The 22,088-nt window shown below is 36.5% G+C and overlaps 1 protein-coding gene across 1 annotated transcript in view; it reads left to right on the forward strand.

The window, feature by feature from the left end:
* Positions 1–22,088, forward strand: part of nav2a (neuron navigator 2a) — a 117,523-nt gene that overhangs the window by 66,512 nt on the left and 28,923 nt on the right. The window contains 3 exon segments of the mRNA XM_048185425.1: positions 8,404–8,526; positions 19,826–19,955; positions 20,904–21,210. Coding sequence (XP_048041382.1) covers positions 8,404–8,526; positions 19,826–19,955; positions 20,904–21,210 — 560 coding nt within the window.

Consider the following 22,088-nt stretch of genomic DNA (forward strand, 5'->3'; position numbering starts at 1 on the left):
TTCAAAGGCTGATATATAAAGGTGTTGACTTAATGTAGTTTAATGGAGGTAAAATGAAAATTAAAAGGTGCACAACAACATTTACACAAGTGGTTGTTGGTCCTAAAAGATATTCAACCGAACATATTCTTAACCCCAACTTGCTGAGAAATGATTGTGTTAAGTGCCTTAAGGGAGTGGATTGGTCTAAATATGTCTCTTTTCTGATTACTGTAATAAGAATTCTCATGTTCATACACATTACTATTTGGCATAAAGATAATCAAATTATTTGTGCTTTCTGTGAACTTATCCATGTGGACATTTTAGTGTTGTTTTATTGCAGTGTAGCCACTAGAGGGTGAGATGGTTCTCTAAATGTGAACTTACATGTTCTTTTCTCAGGGCTAATGCAATTTCTTATTGGAATCATAAGTCAATGTGTGACTACCAGGGTTAGAAATTAACTTTTCCATTAAGGGGCAATGTTTGCCTCCTAGAATTTATTTCCCAGTGCATTTTTTAAAGGGGTAGTTACCCTAACCCAAACCCAAAAATGAAAATTATCCCATAATTTACTCACCCTTAAGCTGTGCTAGGTGTATATGGCTATCTTCTTCTAAGTAAAGAGAAACCGTTTTTCATTTTTGGGTGAACTATCCCTTTAAGGGCAAGTTTTATGATTACCTTATTAAATCTAATAGATAATGTTAACTAAGAGACACATTTTACATTTGGGCATTGTTTTAGGAAATGTGCTAATTCAGTAAAATATATACCGTTCAAAAGTTTGGGGTCAGTAAGATATTTTAATTTTTTTTGAAAATCTCTCATGCTCACCAATGTTGTATTTATTTGATCAAAAATATAGTAAACAGTGTAGTGAAATATTATTACAATTTAAAATAACTGCTTTCTTTTACATAGATGAAAACTTACAAGGGTAACTGGTTGCTTCAGAAAGAACTGTACAGTGTTTCCTTTACTCTTTACTTTAAAAACTATGTCTATAAAGGGTAATATTTTATGTATTTGAGGTCTGAGATGCGGGAACAGTGAAGAGAGAGAGGGCAAACAGTTTGCATTTCAGTTCAGTTTTGCTGTCTAATCAGCCAATATTGTCTTACATAACCTACATAGCACTTCATCTTTTATAACATGAGATTTTGACCAAATGTATTCTATCTTGATTTTGGTAAAATGTTTTTTTGTTTTTTGTTTTTTGTTTTTTTTTTCATGAAAAAATTACAGTTTTGGACATTTTCCCCTGGTTTCACAGACAAGGCTTAAGCTAAAATGCATGTTTGAGCTGTTTTAACTGAAAGAAACTTGTACTGACAGATCTTAAAATATGTCAGTGCCATTATTTTGTCTCAAGATGCACACCAGTAATGTTTTTTTTTTTTTTTTTTAGTGTACGTTTATACTTAAATGCCCTAAACTAAGAACTAAGGCCTAATTCTGGCTTAGGCTAAGCCCTGTCTGTGAAACCAGGCCATAAGGTAATAAAAAATAAATAAATAAAAAACCTTAAAGTAACTACAAATGAGCATGTAAAGCAAATATCTAAAACATATCACCTTTTTCCCCCCTTACCTGTTTGCATCCCTGGTTTTAATATATTTAAAAATGTAATTTATTCCTGTGACCAAAGCTGAATTTCCAGCATCATTACTCCAGTCTTCAGTGTCACATGATCCATCAGAAATCATTCTAATATGCTGATTTTCACTAATATTATGTTAAAAAAGTAGGTGTGTTTGACATTTTTTGGAGCGCTCTTAAAAGCTGAAATGGATTTATATTTTTTCCACTCTACTGTCTTCGCGTAAGAGCTCAGGATAGACACTATTGAAGGGTTTGGGACTGTGTGTGTTTTTGTGGTGGAATCAGTGTTGCCCTGATTCGCTGATTCGATTCTCACGAGTAGGTTTTAATTCAGGTGTATGTTACGTTTGACGTCTGATGACGCAGGTGAGCACATTAAATGCAATAAATACTCTCACCTTGCGGCACTGGCCCTTTGGGCAGGAATAAAAGCGTCTTTTGCATCCCCTACTGAGTGTACAGACTGAAGGCGCGATGTAACACGGATTTAACGCCCCCTTCATGCTGAAACAAGCTCTCTGCATACCTTGACTGTGATAATGTGCAGTTTAAACCTCTTATGTTATTATTTCCTCACAATCACAGTCTTCCTGTGTGGTTTGAGCACTACAAACCGTTCTAGCACCTGTAACATTATACCAGATTATAGAGAACGGGACAGGTGACAGGCTGCAATTACACCTGGCCTTAAGCCTGACTTCTGGGTGCAAAATTGTAATTAATATACAATTTAAACGTCCGACAAAATCCATTTATCAAAATCCTGTCACATTCACTCTTTTGCTCCCTTTTACTGCATATTGAAGGGGTGCTATTGTAATTTTGACATTTTGAATGTAAAGCCCTTTAACACTGACACTTAACTGAAAGGCCAGTACAGACCCAAAGGAATCACCTATGCGCTTTAATAAATGTCTCTTAAACTAGAGGATCCCCTGCACAATAGATGATGTCATAAGCATTTAGGGAAGTGAGATCGGTATTGGGAAGCTATATAGATCTTAAAGTGCACTGACATGTTTGAACCAGATCCCTCGCGGTAAGAGGCTCCCATAATACTTCTGTTGGATCTGATTTCCCAAGCCTCATAGTGGTTGTTTTCACAGTCCAATCTGGACTGACGGGTTAAAAGCTTTACTGTAGAAATTCACCGCAGGCTGCTCTATATATGAACACATACAGGTTGAGCTAATATGATCTCCTTCCTTTATTCATGACAGCACTTTGATAATGGAGCGACAGTCACATTACATCATATGTATCGTGCTGAAATGAATATGTTCTTGACTTAAAAGAGGCTTTTATTACTGACACTGTGGTTACAGCGTCTGTGAGGCTACTGACATTTTCATAAAACAAATAATTATCTGGAATAAGATGGAAATGCTGGGAATTATGTCATCTGTGGAGGTGAACGCTGGTTAAAGTTTGACAGGATAGTCTTGCATGGCATTTAGAGCTTTAGTTTGTTTAGTCTGTGCGTTTGTGTTCACACATACATTTTTTTTAAAGTGTGAATTCATGAAACCATTTAGAAGATTGTCTCAAGATTGACTGTCTAATGTTTGGGCTTCTGAGATTTTTTTTTAAAGTAAATTATTATAGGATATTTAATATAGGCTGGTGTTTTTGTATTTTTTAAAACATCTTTGAATATTTGAGCAATGCGCTTAATTGTCATGAAAATATGTGACCTGTGCTGGTAAAATGAGTCGGAATGCACGCGGGCCAATTTCGAGCTACAGGCTAAACAGGTCACATATGTCAATTTTGGTCAAATTTGAGGTTTTAACAAAAATGAGCTCATTCAGCCCTTGTCTAGCAATCCAAATGCTTCAAATAGCAATTAAACATCTAAAAGTATCTTTATTTGTGTGTTTTCTGAGAGGAGTACCTTTACTTTGACCATGAAAAATGCCATTTTTCTCTGCTAACTTCACCACTCACGCTTCCTCTCAGCGCAAGTTTGGTATCATTTTAAAGCACAGCATTCTAACTTTGTGAATATTCATAGCAAATTTTTGATGACAAGAGTTAAATTAAATGCTATTGAAAAAATTAAATGTCATTTTCAAACTCATGCTGATCTAAACAAATGGATCTTACTCATGCTGACTGACAGACCCGAAGCGATCGCACAAAGACACCTCAGACAGCGTGTGATCCCGATATACACATATAAACACATACATTTTCTCAAGATTGCGTCTCATATTCATCATTTTGGGATTTAAAAAAATATATATTTTAAATTATTATTATACATTTATACATGCTGTTGTTTTTACATTTGTATTTTTGAATATATCTCTTTTGATTTTTCAGTATATTTTTAATACTTCAAAAACTTCCTAAAAGAACATGTCGAGGATGAATTTTAGAAAAAAAAGATGAATTATATTCAGCATAAAGGCAATGAAGCCTGAATGAAGATCATTAAGCTATATTACATTCTGACAGTAATGAGAATGAATGTTTTTGTTTTGTGATGGTTGTTCATGAGTCTCTTGTTTGTCCTGAGCAGTTAAACTGAGCTCTGTTCTTCAGAAAAATCCTCCAGCTCCTGCAGATTCATCAGTTTTCAAGCATTTTTGCATATTTGAACCCTTTCCAGCAGTGACTGTATGATTTTGAGATCTGTGTTTTCATACTGAGGACAATTGAGGGACTCAACTATTAAAAAAGGTTCAAATATTCACTGATGCTCCAGAAGGAAACACGATGCATTAAGGTGCTAAAGAGGATGTTTTGTTTTATACATTTTTGCAATATTACTTGAAACTGTCTTTACTAACTGATAAAAGACTATTTATTAGGTGCACTGAAAGTAATAATATTAATATACATCATCTGTGCACGAGGTAGGGCCTTAAAAACATCAGCCAATCGTTTACGCGATCATCGCATAAACGATTGGCCCTCTGGCTTGTCAATCACTGCCATGACGTTCCTTGTGAGAGATGAGTGCGGCTGCGCGCTCCAGTAACTTTCCACACTCCACAGGCGCTGCATGCAATGTTTTTGTCAGGAGACAGGAGTAACAACTGCAGATTATGAGTTACCTGCGGTGAGTCCGACATAATGAATCCACGGCTTTAGGTCGCATACACATTTAACGATTGTAAGCAGGGCTTGACATTAACTTTTTTGCTCACCAGCCACTGTGGCTAGTGGTTTTCCAAAGTTACTAGCCACTGAGCATTTTCACTGGCCTCAATTTTGATGTTGGTAAATTACATTTTATATGATTAAAGTTGACTTTGTTATGCTTAAATTACTTTATTTTGAGTCATTTTACTTGATTTAGAAGATTTAAAACCCTTTCAAACTTTTAAATGCAGATTGACCACCCAAATCAAGACTACATTGTATATCAGCTGGTATGTACAGGTGGGCAAGAGGTGGACAATATGAGCATGGGCTAATATGAGAAATTGTATAAGTTATTTGTGTTAGGCTATATAAAAGAACAAAGAAGCAAATTACAAAAACAACAGTAAATTAAAAATAATCTTTTTTCAGATTATTTAACATCTTTTGTTGTTTGATTAACATTAATGACAGACAGGTATTTAATTGGGCTGCTGAATGCATGGACGTAACTGACGCATATTCAGTTATTACCGACCTGTTTACATCCACTAAGCCATAACCGACTGTATTCACGCGAGATACTCCACACGATGGACATTTAGACATCTGTGTGCACTGTTTAACTATTCAGGCGCGAGGAGAACTGATCGCGCACGACAGAGCGCTTCCGATACTCGTGCACCGAGTTTTGGGAGGCGTTCCCTCTAAATGAGCTGTGAAGGAGGGGGTTGTTCTTATGCATGCGCTCATTTCAAAAACTCAGTCGACAAAAAGAACCTCTTTAGCACCTTTAAGAGCTGGGGGGTGAAAACTTTTGAACAGGATGAAGACGTCACAATTTTCTTATTTTGTTTAAATATCATTGCTTTTCATTTAGTACTGCCCTTCGGAACCAACAGAAGATACTTGCATGTTTCCCGGCAGAAAAATTAAGTACAATTTACCTTGATATTTGAATTCAAAAGTTTTCACCCCTCGGCTCTTAATGCATCGTGTTTCCTTCTGGAGCATCAGTGAATGTTTGAACCTTTTTTAATAGTTGAGTTTGAGTCCTTCAATTGTCCTCAGTGTGAAAAGATGAATCTCAAAATCATACAGTCATTGCTGGAAAGGGTTCAAATATGCAAAAATGCTTGAAAACTGATGAATCTGCAGGACCTGGAGGAATTTTCTGAAGAACAGAGCTCAGTTTAACTGCTCAGAACAAACAAGAGACTCATGAACAACCATCACAAAACATAAAAACAGTCGTAGATCATCAGGTAACCACACACAGTATTGAGAATCAATGGTTCACAAACTTTTGAATGGGGTTATTTTAATAAATTCAGCTATTGTCTTGTGAACTAAATGCAAACATCTTTTATGTAAAATATCTTACTCAGGACAGTACTAAACAAAAATAACATGCATTTTTTATTATCCCTCTTATTTTATTCAAATAATTCTCATTTTCACAGATTCTGCAAGGGGTTCACATACTTTTTCATGCCACTGTATATATATATATATATATATATATATATATAGATGTTCATCTTTACATTTCATTTATCTCATAAATAAATATAAATAAATATAAAAATAAATACATTTGTAATGTATTGAGCCATTCCTCCTTGAAAAATATCCATGCTCTTCAAATGACTCAAACATTAATCTATGGCATCAATTTAGTCTTACTTTTCCTCTCTGAACTCTCATTCCTGTTCCCTCTCTTTCTTTTCCCTCTCTTTCTCATGTGTTGCCCCTCTCCCAATACCCCTCCAGGCTGTCTTGGCCCAGTCTGCTCATGGGTTGGGGGTTGTGTTTATGTGAAGGCGTGTGTGTGTTTTGGGGAAGGGGGTGGTTGGTTTAGCCTCCTCCCTCTTCACCAAACAGTCCAGCACACCGGCACAAATTTCAGCCAGTCACACACACACACAGAAGAGTAGAGACATAGAATATACTCCAGCACTAAAGCAACACATGCAAAACATATTCATTACCTCACATGCTATTGCAAACAAACACATCAGAGAGTCCAGAAAGCGTGTATTGAGAGGAGATCTCATCTCATTTGATGGATGTTTAAGTCTGAAAGGTATGTCAGTCATTGTTGTCAATCTGTATTCATCATGTGACCATTAATGCCTTTAGAGATTGTAAAAAAAAAAGTGATTTTATTGACATTTAGAGATTATTTTAAGCCTATTTCTGTTTCGTGAAATGTCAAATGTACATTTACTGAACAAAAAAGTACAGAAAGGTTTAATGCTGTTTTCTGTTGATGCTTTAAGTATATGTATATATATATATATATATATATATATATATATATATATATATATATATATATATATATAAGTATTGTTTTTATGAGAAATACGATTTTTATGGTGAAATACAACCTATATTTTTTGTGAAATTCCCCCATAGACTCAGAAATGTAGAGGGAAATTTAGAATTGGCAGTATGTGTAGGTGATTTGAATAGAGATGTTGATGAACCGTTGGCCGTCTGGAGGGTTTTGGCAACCTATAAACCCACCAGCTCCAGCTATTCCAGCAGCACATTCTCAATATGATGTGACAGGATTTTACACAAAGAGCCACTGTACCCACACACAACCACACACTAACAGACGCACAACTGTCTTACCTTGAGTGAGTCTGCTTTAGCGTGAAGAAGGTGTTTTATTCCAGTATCCAGTGGGAAGTATAGGAGAGTGAGTGACGGCAAGTAGTGAGGAATCTATTGACAGGGCAAATATTTGGAAAAGTATCTGATTTTGTTTTAGTTATGGTAGGGTTTGTTTCTCCAAGTGGTCCTTTCTCCCACCTAAACCTTATAGACGTGTGAATGAATGGATAAAGAAATGAGTGATGTTGCCTCAGTGAAACTGTGAGTTTTACATGCACACATCTGTATTAGATGGTAGCAGTTAGTTGAAGGTTGATGTTTTTTATTATATATTTTCATTATATATTATATAGTATGAAGTGTGTATGTGTGATTATCATCCATGATTAATGTGAAGTCTTGTCTGAGGACATGATAGATCTTTTTTCCTTTTTTCCTTTTTTCGGTGTGAGTGTGAATCATTGACCCCACTAACCTTACGTCTCTCTCTCTCTCACACACACACACTCACACTTCCTGTTGCCTGATTTAAACCAGTGGAGGGTTGGATGTCATGAGGGCTGTATTAGCTGAAACACTGTTTAGTTTAGTTGATTGAGATGTCCATACTAGTTCTACCGCTGACTTTTTTTTTCATTGAACATCCTATTTACCATAAAAAGCTAGACAGTCTGAAACCTAAGCTGCGTTTTACTTAGACTGATTATATAGAATATATATTTATCTGTAAGGTCTGATGACCAGCATTAGTAGCAAAGATTTAGTGTCCCAAAATACTGCAGTGATTTTGTGTGGTCACGATTTATATTTCAAATTGACTTCATTGCAGCCTACAGGAACTTTTCATACTTTTCCCGTCCACTCTATCATCTGGAACAAATTTAAAAAAAAAGTAATTCATGTCAGAGTGGAACTCTGCATTGTCTAGATCAATATTATCAATTGTTATATTATATTATATTATTATTTATTAGTCGATGGTTATGCATAAGTGAGCAGTTTCATTGCTTTTGAATGTATTTTCTCTTTTTTTTTTATTATTATTATTATAAGATTACTTCAAATAAATGTGTAATGTAGTATCTCTGCGTGTTTTCTCAGGTACATGACGGATGGGGGATTGAGTCTGTATACGCGGCGTTTGAACAGGTTGCCGGATGGGATGGCAGTGGTACGGGAAAGTCTGCAGCGTAATGCCTCCACCGGTCAGGGAGATGCTGACAGGTACCCAATTCTTCTTTCTCTCCACCTTGACTACGATCCACTCTTATATTGTTTACATACACAAAATATGGAATCACTTCTAGATTTAAATGTCCTTGTACGCTTTTTTGTTCAAAAGTAAATTATGTTGTCAATACATCATCAAGCCTTCTTCCTAAACGTGTTTTTGTCTTGCACTGATTCACTATGGTAAGCCTATTATAAATGTTATAAGTATATTTTAGATCTAGCAGGATGGTTTTCACTGGAAATTGCAGACATACGTCACTCGCCTATGCGCGTTTTGTCATATCTCTAAATAGAGAAAAGTTGCTCCGGCTCCGTTTACGAGTGGATGGTGTGGGAGTGGCGTAAGTCACAACGAGCGAGAAACGTTGACATGAAGCACACTAAATCTCCAACCTCCGGGGAATCACCCATTTTAAAAAAAAACAGAACATTGGATAGTTTGCTGGCAAAAAGAGAATGCCACAAAGTTCGTAATAAAACAAAAATCAACATTGGATTGGCTTTTCGGAGATGGTGTTTTTGTTACTCAACAGGTGAGTAAGGTATTTTATTTAGCAGAAAACTGTCATATGTAGCTCTCTAACAGAGTTCATTGTAAAGCATTATCTGTTATGAAGGGTCATTTCATTATGGTTGTTGTAGCGCTGTGCTGGAATTTATTTTCAAGGAAGTACCGTGTCTATTAATCGGTAAATCTACAGTATCATCTTCAGCTCAGCTTGAGATCTTTTCCATCTAAACTGGTTATATCTCTTAAGCCTAGTAGTGAATGTTTTATGAGCAGTATAACCATGTTCATCCACACAGTCACGCAGAGCCAAAGCACAACCAAAACTATGTTCTTCCACAAAATGCATGCCGTTTTGATTTTTAACTCCTAGAAGGCCAAAAGTTACATAGTGTACCTTTAAGGTCTGCATGAAATGGATTATACATCATCCTATTGTGATCTATAACTGAGTGAAAAAGCTTCTCAAATAAGACAGACTGTAATGTGAGACTTGACTTTGTCCATTGGGAATTGATTGGATGGTTGTGGTTTGCTATTGGTCGGTGTCATGTGAGTGACAGGATGTCCCGGCCACGTGCTAGTAAAGAGATGCAAGAGGGAGAGGAAGTTATTTTGCTTAAAGCTTATAAGAGCACATTAATTAAAAAAATAAATAATCGTGCACGGATAAATACTTTATAATAAGTACTGCAATGTTCCATTAAAAAATCTAATTTTTGATTTCATGGTCACTGTACGTTGCAGTGTTTATGTGTAGGGATTTTTTTGTTGGATAAAGCAGTAAAATATAAAAATAATAATATTCAGTAATATAATATTATGTTATTATAATACTATTTTATTATTATTTGACCATTTTATTATTAATAATAATAATATGCTTTATTTTTAAAAGGTATAAAAATAATATCAGCTTCTGTAGCAGATCATGTTTAACTGTTTTGTCTGAATACAGTCCTTTCACAGCTGCATTGGTTTTATAGGCTGTTTGAGGTCTATGTTAAGTTCACTGGGGTAAATCCTGTACTAGAGGTGGCTTTGGTTGTTGATGGCTGATGGCACGCTCCATTACAGAAAAGTAAAGAAAAAGAAAAAGAAATGGGTCTTCTATTGAGTTGAGCTTGCACACACCACTAGCTTTCAAAAGAAAGAAAACAACTGAAATGATGACTTGTCACCACAACCCTCTCTGCTGCAGATCTAGGTTATAGTTTGTGGGTGTAACCCTGCAGAGTGGGTACGACTGCCCCCTTTTAAACTATCATATTTAATTAGCATGTGTATTTATATGTATTTGAGTCATTAGCTGGCAGAAGGACAGATGGGTGCGTGAGCCAGATGAGTGCCACTCATTCTGGTATTACGTCATCACCACATTTAGTCCTTCAGATAGATTGGAAAGTAGGTTTTAGATTGTGGAAAATATTCAGAGATTGTGTTTTTTAATGCTCCCTTTTTTAATGTGGTCTTCCTAGAAATGGAAGTCTAATGCTCTCTGTGTGTGTTTTGTGGGATAGTCTTTTCATTCTACAATGGAATATTGCACATCCAGTGGCAACATCAGGCGAGTTTTGCGCAAACGCAATTCACTTGAAGAGCGAATGCACGGATCTAATATACTAACACTGTACACATGCGTTTACTTTCTCAACTGTTTACGTTCACTTAAGACATAACTGACTATGTTTACTAGGATACTTGCTATTTTTTGACATAATTCTGTGTGAATTTGTCCACTCGAGTGCAAGAAGTCATGAAAGAGAGCTAAGTTTAGTATTCGTGCAGTGTCTGAGCTGCGGCTTTCTGGGCATGCGCTTTGGTTGTGTGCGCAAAGTAACAAAATTAATATTTAAATTGTCAAGGCTTAAACTTCTGTGACGATGCAGCGCTGTTTTTTTCTGATGTTCTTTGTTGTTTGCAATGCTTTTTTTGTATTACTTGTACAGTATACATCATGATGCGTGGTTTAGTAATCCTTGTTTTGCATGTACTGTATGACGTCTCATTCTTATTGACGAAACGCAAATGTGAACACACAATCCAGTCCATCTGATTTGAATTCCCTTCTCTGCACCAAAACAAACGAGCTAGTTTCTGTGTTAGACCATTTGCATGTATCTGTTAAAAACACATGTTGCTTTCAAATACAATCAAGACTGTTTAGAGACATTGGCCTGTTATGTTTTATATAATTCAATTTGACCATTTTACACTAGTTTATTGTTGCCATTGTTTATTATCCAATATTCGGGAGGATACTGGAAAGGGTTTACCGAGATCTTTACCCCATATAGTACACATAAATACTGTATATGCACCCTTCACCCACACTACATTGTGTCTTGTTAGGACTTGACCACAGGACGAGCACATGGGGGAATTCCTCACAATCTTTCCCATCTCTTTATCTTTCCCATCCTCTCGTTTTCTCTCGGTCCCCCTCAGATTCCACACATCAGAAGAAATGAACAGCACATTGATGAAATGATATAATATGGGTGTTTCTTGTACCATAAAAAGCCTCCCTCTATTTTGGACGGTTCCCCTCCCCTCCACTGCATTGAGGATGTTGTGGTTAACCTCCAGGCTCTAAACATCTACGACTGTCTCTGCTGCCCTAAAACTCATCCATCTCTCTCTCTCTTTGTTTCTTTCTTTCAGTCAGATCTATTTGTTATCTTCCCCTTTTTGTTCTGCAACCCAGTCATCCTTCCTTATTTCCACCACTCTTTTACCACACACCACATTAGTCCGTTTAGATTCTTCCCTCAGTTCAGATCAGATCATGGAAGCTTCTCTATGAATGCAAAATCAGAAGTTGTTTTTTCCCAATTTCTGATATGCAGACGTATATGTAGTATAGCACAAACTGGATGTTAAAGCAAGCATGTCATATGGCATTTCTTGCATGAACTGTTTGCACTAGAGAGATACACAGGAGTTTATGTTGATAACTTGATTCAGAGTATTTAAATGGGACTGTATTACATTTTTGTAGAATTTTTGCCACTTGTAATGTTGATCAAGACATTGTAATTTAGTTTTTCTTGATCCCCCTGGACCCGGGGGGGACATTGATGGTGAAAAACATTGATGAAAAAAATTATGAAAACATTTTTGGATGCAATGAACTAAAGCCTGTTTAACTGAGAGAGGTTAGAGAGTGGATGAATGTTTTTCACCATCAATGTTTCCTCTCTGCCCTCACATACAATTAAAGTCAGCAGAGTCCAGTGTAGAGGTCTTCACGGGTCCACGGGTCCACGGGTCCACGGGTCCCCATCAAAGGGTTAGTTCACCCAAAAATGAAAATTCTGTCATCATTTACTCACCCTCATGTCGTTCTACACCCGTAAGACTTTCATTTATCTTCGGATTTTTAATGAAATCTTAGAGATTTCTGTCCCTCCATTGACAGTGAAACAAATACCACTTTGACGCTTCATAAATTTCATAGAGATCTTATAACTACTCCATATGAATTGAAATAAAAGCCTAAATTCAATCTGTTCATCATATTGACCAATTTGGTGTTTGCAAACAGTGATGACGTTTTTTGTGGGCGGAGCCTAGCTGGTTGCAGAAAATGACAGTTGAGCAGTAGCAGTCTATGGAAGCCATGAAATAAAAGAGTAAAAAAAGTTAATTTCGAGTTTATATCTCACAATTCTGACTTTTATTTCTCGCAAATCTGAGTTTATATCTCACATTTCTTACAAAGAAAAACAGAATTGTGAGATATACTCGTTATTCTGTCTTTTCTGAATTGCAATTTTTTCCCGCAATTCTGACTTTTTCCCCTCAGAATTGTGAAATAAACTCACAATTGCGAGTTATAAAGTCCGAACTGGGAGTAATAAACACGCAAATGCAAGAAAAAAGTCAGAATTGTGAAATAAAAATTATGTTTAAAAGTTATCTATGTAAAATGTTATAGGTTTAAATTATTTTAATTATAATTATTTTATGCTGTAACTGCTATGTATGTATGTCCTCTGAACTGCATATGTAAATATTATGTAGACTTACTGTTTACATCAAATTCCTGCCTTAATAGTAGACTAATCCTTGCAGGTGTCATCAGTCCAGTCTGTGAAACATCTCCGTTTAGCTTCAAAAGACGTTTTCAACGATGGTTTTCTTTAAAAATGAAGACTATATTTTTTGCATTCCGATTCCAACATCCAGAGGCACAACAAAACTTTTTTCTTTTATTCTGTGGATTTTGCACATTTTCCTTCAATTGCTACCGCTATTTTTCTGCAACCAGTATGCGCACGCAGCTGCAAGTGACGTAATTGTGACATCTGCTCCAAAGGGGTCTATAAAGCAATCGAGTCTCTTCAGAAAATTTGGACTGAAACTTTCAATTCATATGGATTATTTTTATGATTGTCATGTTTTTGCTCAAACAAAACAATTTGTGAAAAAAATCCTACTTTTTTGACAAAGTATAGGCTACATTATCTGGCAACATAGGTTAAAAACGTAGCTAACGTAAAAGTTACAAAGAAGGATCAGAAATTGAATTTCTTCTAAACAAAATGGATATACTCACCTGCTATTTGAAAATATAAAAAGCTAATTTGAAATATTAATAAATAAATTTAAAAATGTTATCCCTTAAAACTCATCTTTGATCAACAAAATTACATATTTAAAAGTTTTTTTCTGTGAAAAAAAAATTCCTCGTGCCTCAAAATAGCTTGAATGTAACTCTACACCCTTGCCTCATTTAGTATGCAGATATATGAATATGTTAATTAGCCCCGCCTTTACTCACTCGCACGAGCTCAGAGATCCACTCGGTTACCTTACTGAGGTAAACGCTGCACAATGGTATCACTTTTTACAACGTCAGACACATAACGGTAATTGATATGATTCGCCTTTTGCTTGACTATGTTATCAAACAGCTGATAATGTGTTGCTAATGTTATACAAACCATGTCAGAGTCAGACAGCTGCCTTTTAACAATCAGTATCCTTACAAACGCTTTGAACCCCTCAGAACGTCAGTGGAAAAAGGCATATAGTTCATCATAACATCAAAATATACATCATACACCCGCTATATAGCTAAATCTACCCGATTTTTCATATCAACAGAAAAATATACCGGGATAACCTTCTCTTAAGACTGCTTCAGAGCAGTTATAGTTAATGATATGTTAAAGCCCGCCCACACGTTGACGTGATTGGTTGCAAGGTAGTTTGTGACATCAGAAACACCAGCGATTTCAAACCACGTTTTTGAAACTGTCTTTAGATCACTGCAGTTTTAAAGACAAAATACTTAGCAATGATATTGACTCATGAATTTGCACATGGTTTGTCTTAAAGCATTTTAAAAACACCACAGACATATAAACAACATTAAAAACTTGATTTTCACCACAGGGGGACTATATAATATATAAAGAATACTAAAATAACAGTGGCATAGTGGTACATTGGTACACCTGGTGTGAGTAAAAATCCTGTTTTCCAATATATGGCCCCATATGGAAATAATAAGTATTGCCATCAGTTAATCAAACAAGTAATTTCTCTCTCTCTTTTTTGTTGCATTCTTGGAGGAGACACTCATACCACATGATACTCCTTGCGATGAGATGATATTATTTACAGCTCAGCTCCTATACTGTAATTAACTATGAATCATTACATTATTTTGTAGTTTACTAATGAGGGGAAAACATTTCACAAGTCCCTGGGGTCTCCTGCTTTAAATAACACTTCTTCTGGCAGGAGTGTAGATAAAAGGAGAGAGATAGCATGAGAGAGCCCTGCTTTTCTGCCACATGTTTGAGTGGAAGAGGCTGAAGGTCAGAGCACTTCAGATGACCCTGTTCTGACCTCTGGACATGCATTCAACTGACAGAGACCTGCCAAAAAACCCTCTGCTTGGTCTGAACTGTAGTGTAGCCTTCTCAGACTGTGAGAAGATTGAAGTGTAGGAAAAAGAGAGAGAGACAGAGGCGGCTTACATTTTCCTGGTGCAGTGGATCACTGATTTGTGTGTATGTGATGGTCTTGTGTGTTGTTGTACGATAATTCTTTCCCTTTGTTTGGACAGACTTTCTTCCCTCCAACCATCAGTCTGATCTGTCTGCAGCACACCTGTGCAACCGTAAGACACCTGGGTAGGAGCTTTTTGCAGTGTTTAGAAAGCAGAGCAGCAAAGTGAAAGTGATTTATACTTTTATGTAATACTCAAACTGAATATATCAGGGTTTATTTGCATGTTATCGGTTATTTTTAGAAATAGTACGAGGAAATAGAGCTGGTAGTAATGTACAGAGATGTACTTCTACTTATATGCTGATAGAGAGATTGTATGAGATACATTCAACAGATGGATCGGCCTCTCTGTTCTTCTCAGTGTAAATTGATACGCCGTAACATAAACTCCACTTATGGGGATCCTCAAACGCAGTAGTATTTCATGTGTGTGTGTGTGTGTGTGTGTGTGTGTGTGTGTGTGTGTGTGTGTGTGCTGTGTTTATATGCATTAGTCTGCACATTTTAAGTGTGATTACACACACACATTACAGGTAACTGGATCAACATGATGATCATGTTTAAGCATTCAAAGCAGGCAGACCTCATGACAAGATACAGAGAAACGCTAAACATCTCACATACAGAAATACACACGATTTTTTCAGGCCATGATGGAAGCTCTGTTGCTAAGGAGAGTCGGGCAGATGAGAGACTGTGTATGTGTGTGTATATATGTGTGGTGGGGGAATGCGAGTGCTAAATTCAATACATATGTGTTTGTGTAGGTGCTGGACTGGTTTGAGCAAGAGAAAGAGAATCATCGAATCATTAAAAATGGAATTGTTCTAAAAATAAATCATTTTTTGAACTGGATCTTTACTTGGTCAAAATTCAATCTCTCAACTAACTTTTTTGGGAGTGAAAAACAGTGAAAAATCAGTGAAATTCAATGGAAAAACACCAAAAATATATTCCACAGGCTATATTTCAAGTCTTCCATAGCTTTTAAGTCTTCCTTGCATTACTTATTTGAAAGTCGCTCAGATTTTTTGTTGTAAATTTAAAAGTAATGCATTACTTTACTAGTTACTTGGAAAAAAATAATCTGATTACGTAACTTACGTTACTTGTAATGCATTAAGCCGCGGTCGCACTAGACTTTGAACATGCGAAATTTCTTTGGATGCTGTAACGGTCGTGATATGACGTCACGGTCTACAGCGTCTTTTTTATAAACATGAATTCAACACATAACTTAAAGTAATACATTCAAAATGTAAAGAATATATAGAACCTACTCGACTTTACTGCAAAAATTATCGTTCTTTTAATTCAGCCAAGAGGTCATGCCGTGACGAATCGATCTTCTACTGGTCGCATGTCTTCACGTGATGCGAATTCGCAGCTCAGAGTTCACCAAGTTTGAACTTTGGAACGCAACGAAATGCGAAATTTTTTCGCACAAGATTCTGACGCATTCACATGCGTTTGAATGGAAGTCAATGGAACGAAAAGTGCAGTGTAACCGCACCTTCACAAACCTGGCACAACACGTCTAGAGGTGCCATTTTTGCATGTAGGAGAACATGAATGACATTTGAGAGGAAGATTCCAATCTGCTCCTCACATGTAGCTCTCAAATGGATTGCTAATGAACAAGCCACGAGGAACACCTCAAAAACAGCAAATATTTGTTGAAATATACGAAAAAGCAGGCATTACATTTCTGGAAACGTTTTGAAGTGAATATTTAAACGAATCAGCGAATCAGTTCAATTGAACCGTTTCATTGAACAGATTTGTTCAAATGATTTGGACCAACTCTAAACCAAAGTCTGATGGCAAAAGAGACCTTTTATTTATGAAGCAAATTGGTGAAATAGTCCATGTTAGAAGGGGGAAAAACGATAACCACAGACGAAAGAATAAAAAGCCTGTTGACCTCTCATCGTTTTGTGGCCAGAGAGAGCTTTGTCATTCTCTTACCGCAGAGCTGAGCATGGAAAGGTCTGGAATGCCCCAAAACGTTTGGGACATAACGGTCTTCTTAAAAGCCTGCCAGTTAACCTACTCCACCCCACATACACACACACTTGCCTGGTTTAACCCCGACTCCCTCCTTCCCTGCGCTAAGGTTTATTGCATTGGTACCAGATTGTGTGACGGGGTTTGAGAAGTGGTTAAATGCCATATAATCATCATCTTAATGTATATTTTGGTAGAGATTTACCACCACTTTTTAAGCAAGCACAGAATATAAACACATATCTTGAAGTAAATATCTATATTGCTTATCTTTTTATATTTTATTTAATTATTTTAATGCTAGCTTTTTCAATATTGTTTGTTTTATTTGTTATTTATTTATTTTCAGACCATTTGAGGTCTATGGAAAAAAATCATGTTTGAAATATATGTTCAAATATGTTCAAATATATCTCTGTATCTACACACACACACACACACATACATATATGTACAGCTAATGTACAGCTGCCGTTATATTTTGGGACAAGGGGATCATTGTATTTGGGGGTCTGTAGCATCAAAAGTTTGAAAACCCTTGTTCTAAAAACTGCTGCGCTCAAAGGGCATTTTGGGTAATAAATAGACCCAGACAATTTTCTACACGTTTTTCTGGGGAAATCTGTGGTTCCCTTTCGTGGGAACTATCGACGCTACGTCAATGAATGTGATGGGTTCCCATCACGTCATTGATGTAGCGTCTCGTTCCCTTACTCAGGGAACAAGGGTTACATCAGTAACCCGAGACGTTTTCTGCAGAATGAATTTAAATATGGTAAAAAAGTGTTTACACTCATATTGATAGCTGAAAGCATAATAGCACAATTATTTAGTAAACAAACATGCAAAGAATAGTGGATACAGTGTGTGAATGATGGCTGTTGTGATTCTAAGCGGAGTTATACAGTTTCTTTGATAACCATCAAGTCTGTTTAAATGATTTTTGTGTGTGTGTGTGTGTGTGTGTTTGTGTGTGCCAAACTAACTGACGTCACCTCTGCACGTTTTAGCGGAGGATTGGGTTCTCAGGGGAAACGCAGGCTGTGGTGGGCCATTGCGGAGGTGCTGTTTAAAGCAGGTCTGCTGGTTAGCCTGCTGTGCTTCTGGAGACAGTAATGGCAGGGTAGTGAGCCAGAGAGAAGCCCTCATTCAAGCTACACTCAAAAAGCTGATCTCTAATTAGCATCCTAGACCCTGTAGGGTGGTTCCTGCATGTGCATGTGTGTGTGAAAGAGGGAGTGTGTGTTTGTGTAAATGTGTGCTGTTTTTTGTCTTTTTGACCTCCATTATCACTGTTTCTTTGTCCTTCTCACGCTCAATTTTTCTGTGTGTGTCGATGTGTGTGATTGTGAGTGAGCGTTTCTCTGGGTTCCTGATCTATGGCGAATCCAGCAATCTGCAGGGTTAAAACGTCCCTCTCAAGGATCAGATTACCAGAGAGAAACAGACCGAGAGAGAGTGACAGGAGGCAGAGGTTTCAGGCAATACATGGATTGTCGTGCAAGTTAAGAAAGGAGTGAGGAATACATACAACAAGAAGGAACTTTTTTTATTAGTTTGCTTTTTGAACATTTAAGATCATGAGGCATCTTTTCCCCGAAATCAATCTCCTCATTCCCTCCCCGGCTACTGGCAGTCACGGACATCGAGTCAGGTAGAGTGCGTTATGTGTGTATTATGTGTGAGATTTCAGGAAAAACTGAAATCTTTAATTTGTGTGTTCTTTAATACCTGATTTACAAATCCTCTTTGCAGAGCAAAATGAGTTCTAGATTTGTATTTTGAGCTTCTGAATCAAGTCCTTTCAGGTTTATAGGAGGCTGTGTGGGCATCTGTTAAGACTTACTCAAGGCAGATTTTGGTTTAATGGATTTCTTTCAATCAAAGCCAGTCTATATGGGATCTGTGGAGACATCAGTGCCATGTTTTGAGACTTCACATTTCTGTCTTCTACTCTTTATGTGTGTCTGCAGTCATGTCAAAGAGAAAGATTACATGATAAAAGCATTTATACTGAACTTTGAGGCTGAGGTGTCAACACGCATCTATACAGCAAAGAACGAGAAAAGGAAAACAAAAGAAAGTATGTTGTCCCACTCTCATGATGGATGGATGGATGGATGGATGGATGGATGTTGCACGCATGATAGATAGATAGATAGATAGATAGATAGATAGATAGATAGATAGATAGATAGATAGATAGATAGATAGATAGATAGATGGATGGATGGATGGATGGATGGATGGATGGATGGATGGATGGATGGATGGATGGATGGATGATGGATAAATTTCCACCATTCTCACATGCCTTCTCTCTTTTCTGTTTGTGACAGATAGGGGTTAAAGGTCACTCGTACCCTTGTGACCTGTGTGTTTGAGCTAGTGTGTGATTGTTTGTGTTTTCTTTTGTTGTCATAGTACGATCTGAATGATGATGGCCACCCGAGAGCGATCGGTTACTCTGGTTAGCCGCTATGACCTTCATCAGATCCAAAAATGTAGACTCATGTGCAGTATTAAATGCCTATCATATAGTGTGGGCTTCATATAGCTCTGATGTGGTTCGAAAATCACTGCTAATGCTGTTTTTTTTTTGTTTTTTTTTCCTCAGTCCAAAGAAGTGTTTCTATATAATATTTCTGCTGATGAACAGAACTTACTAACAAGTTCCGTAGCATTCATAGATCTGGAAAGAAATGCTCAGAGAATGTCTAAACACTTTTTTAAAAATCTCTCTTTCAGTTGGGATGACAGCAGTTCAGTCAGCAGTGGGATCAGTGACGCTATTGATACTGATGACATCAACACCAGCTCCTCCATAAGCTCTTATGCCAACACCCCCGCCGCGCCCCGAAAGGCCCTGAACGGACAGGTATGAGCCACGCACATTTATTTATGAATGCTAATATCACATATGCATGCATCTATGTGAAAAACCTGTAAGTTGGATCTCATAAGCATCCTAAAAACCAAACTAATTATTCTGCTGTACATTGATGTCAAAAGCATAAACTTTCTGATCCCAGTTGAAACTAGAAACATCAAGTCTAAGAGAGAACAATTGAAATAAATTTAAATAGAAAGGATTGCAATAATATTTCACAGTATTACTTTTTTACTGTATTTTGACAAAATAAAAGCAGCCTTAATTGGTGAGCATAATAGACTTCATGTTCAAAAACATTAAAGTATCTTACCAACCCTAAACTTTTGAACTGTAGTTTAATTTCTTGTTTTTTTATCCCCTCTATGTAACAGCATTTATTTGTGATCCAACTACATCTTAAACAGAAAGAGGTTGTTTTTCTGTGCTCTGTCGGTCAACCCCCTTTCTTTTTTCTTGTGAAACCCCCTTCTCTTTCTGTTTACTTGAACCCAACTCTCACATTCCCCTGCTTAAGACCCTCATAAAGTGCTAAATTGGTGCTGCTGATTCCACAGAAACTTGTGTCAATATTTAAGCCAAAGCAATTGACATGCCACATCGCAATAAAGCAGTGGAACAAATAAGCAGTTAAGAGCAAATACGTTTGGATTCAAGACTATAATTTCTCATTATATTGAAATGCTAAGTTTGGTAAGTGTGGGTGGAATGAAAACCTGCAAACTCTAAAACCACCAAATCTACTTCCCTTTGCTGTGTGGAAGTTGTAACACATTTGTTGTTTATTGTTAACATTGTAATAAATTGTGATGTAGAATTATGCAGGTAATATATTGATAACTGATAACTCAATTCTGAAATTTGGAGCATATAAAATGTGAGTACTTTCTACTATTGATGTATTCATAATGTTGAATTGGGTATTGTTTTCTGTAGCCTCAGACAGATGCAGAGAAGCATTCAGCAGCCGAACGCAACACTGCTTGGTCTAGTGATGAGGTCAAGAAGTCAGATGGGGGTTTGGATTGTGGCATCAAAATGGATGCTGGTCTGAAGTGGCGGAGGAACCCTTCAGATGTATCGGAGGAGTCTGATAAGAGCAGCTCTGGACGGAAAAACGCACCCATCACTCAGACTGGCTCTTGGAGGAGGGGCATGAGCGCGCAGGTGGGCGTGACCGCACCGCGGACGAAAAGTACAACCGTAACCACGGGAACTGGCGTGAATAAGACACAAGGGACAGGTAGGTGTTCTCTTTTCTAGAGCTTGACATTCAGAAGTTTACAAATACACAAGTATACAAACAAATATACGCACTGCGTGTTTCAGAGTGAATCACGGCACTTTGTGTGTGTGTGTTTTTGTTTTTTTACATGAGCAGCTCATGATTCAGACTTTTCAGTGTCTCGATTTATAATAAATGCTCCACACAAAATCCATCCATTCATCTTCTCTGAGTTTGAATTGCTTGTAACATGCATTTAGGAACACAGCATGCACCAAACTTTTAATGAGAAGCGTTTATAAACCAGCTTTTGACAACAAATGAGAAGCTGTGGTTTTCTGCCAAAATAAAAGCATGAGGGTTTAACTTGTGAAAATTAGATATTGTAATTATTATTTTATTACAGTTGTACAATAAATATTTTTTCTTAAATAGTTAATTTTTTTTCATTTGCAGTGAAATATTAATAACAATAAATATTGAAATATTATTAACAATTAATGTTTAATATTTTTATTTAGTAATAATACAAATCATAATAGAAAATAATAATTATTATTATTATCATTATTATTTAGTCATATTTATGTATAATAGAAAATGGCAAAACAAAAGCATTGCAAACCTGGAGCTTTTTTTTATCAGCTATTTTTATCAGTTTATTTGTATTTTTTTCTTAAATATTTTATTTTTTTAATTTAAAGTGAAATATTACAATAGTAATATTTCTTATTTTGTTTAATATTTTTATTTATTATTATTATTATTATTATTATTATATAGTCATATTGGTATATAATCAAAAAATATTTGGTCAAATTGTGCAGCCCTACAAACAAGCACAGCAAACCTCAAGGTTTTTTTTTTTTTTTTGCGCATTTTAAAACACATTCGAT

Source organism: Megalobrama amblycephala, linkage group LG3 (genome assembly GCF_018812025.1).
Source record: "Megalobrama amblycephala isolate DHTTF-2021 linkage group LG3, ASM1881202v1, whole genome shotgun sequence".
NCBI classification, from domain to species: domain Eukaryota; kingdom Metazoa; phylum Chordata; class Actinopteri; order Cypriniformes; family Xenocyprididae; genus Megalobrama; species Megalobrama amblycephala.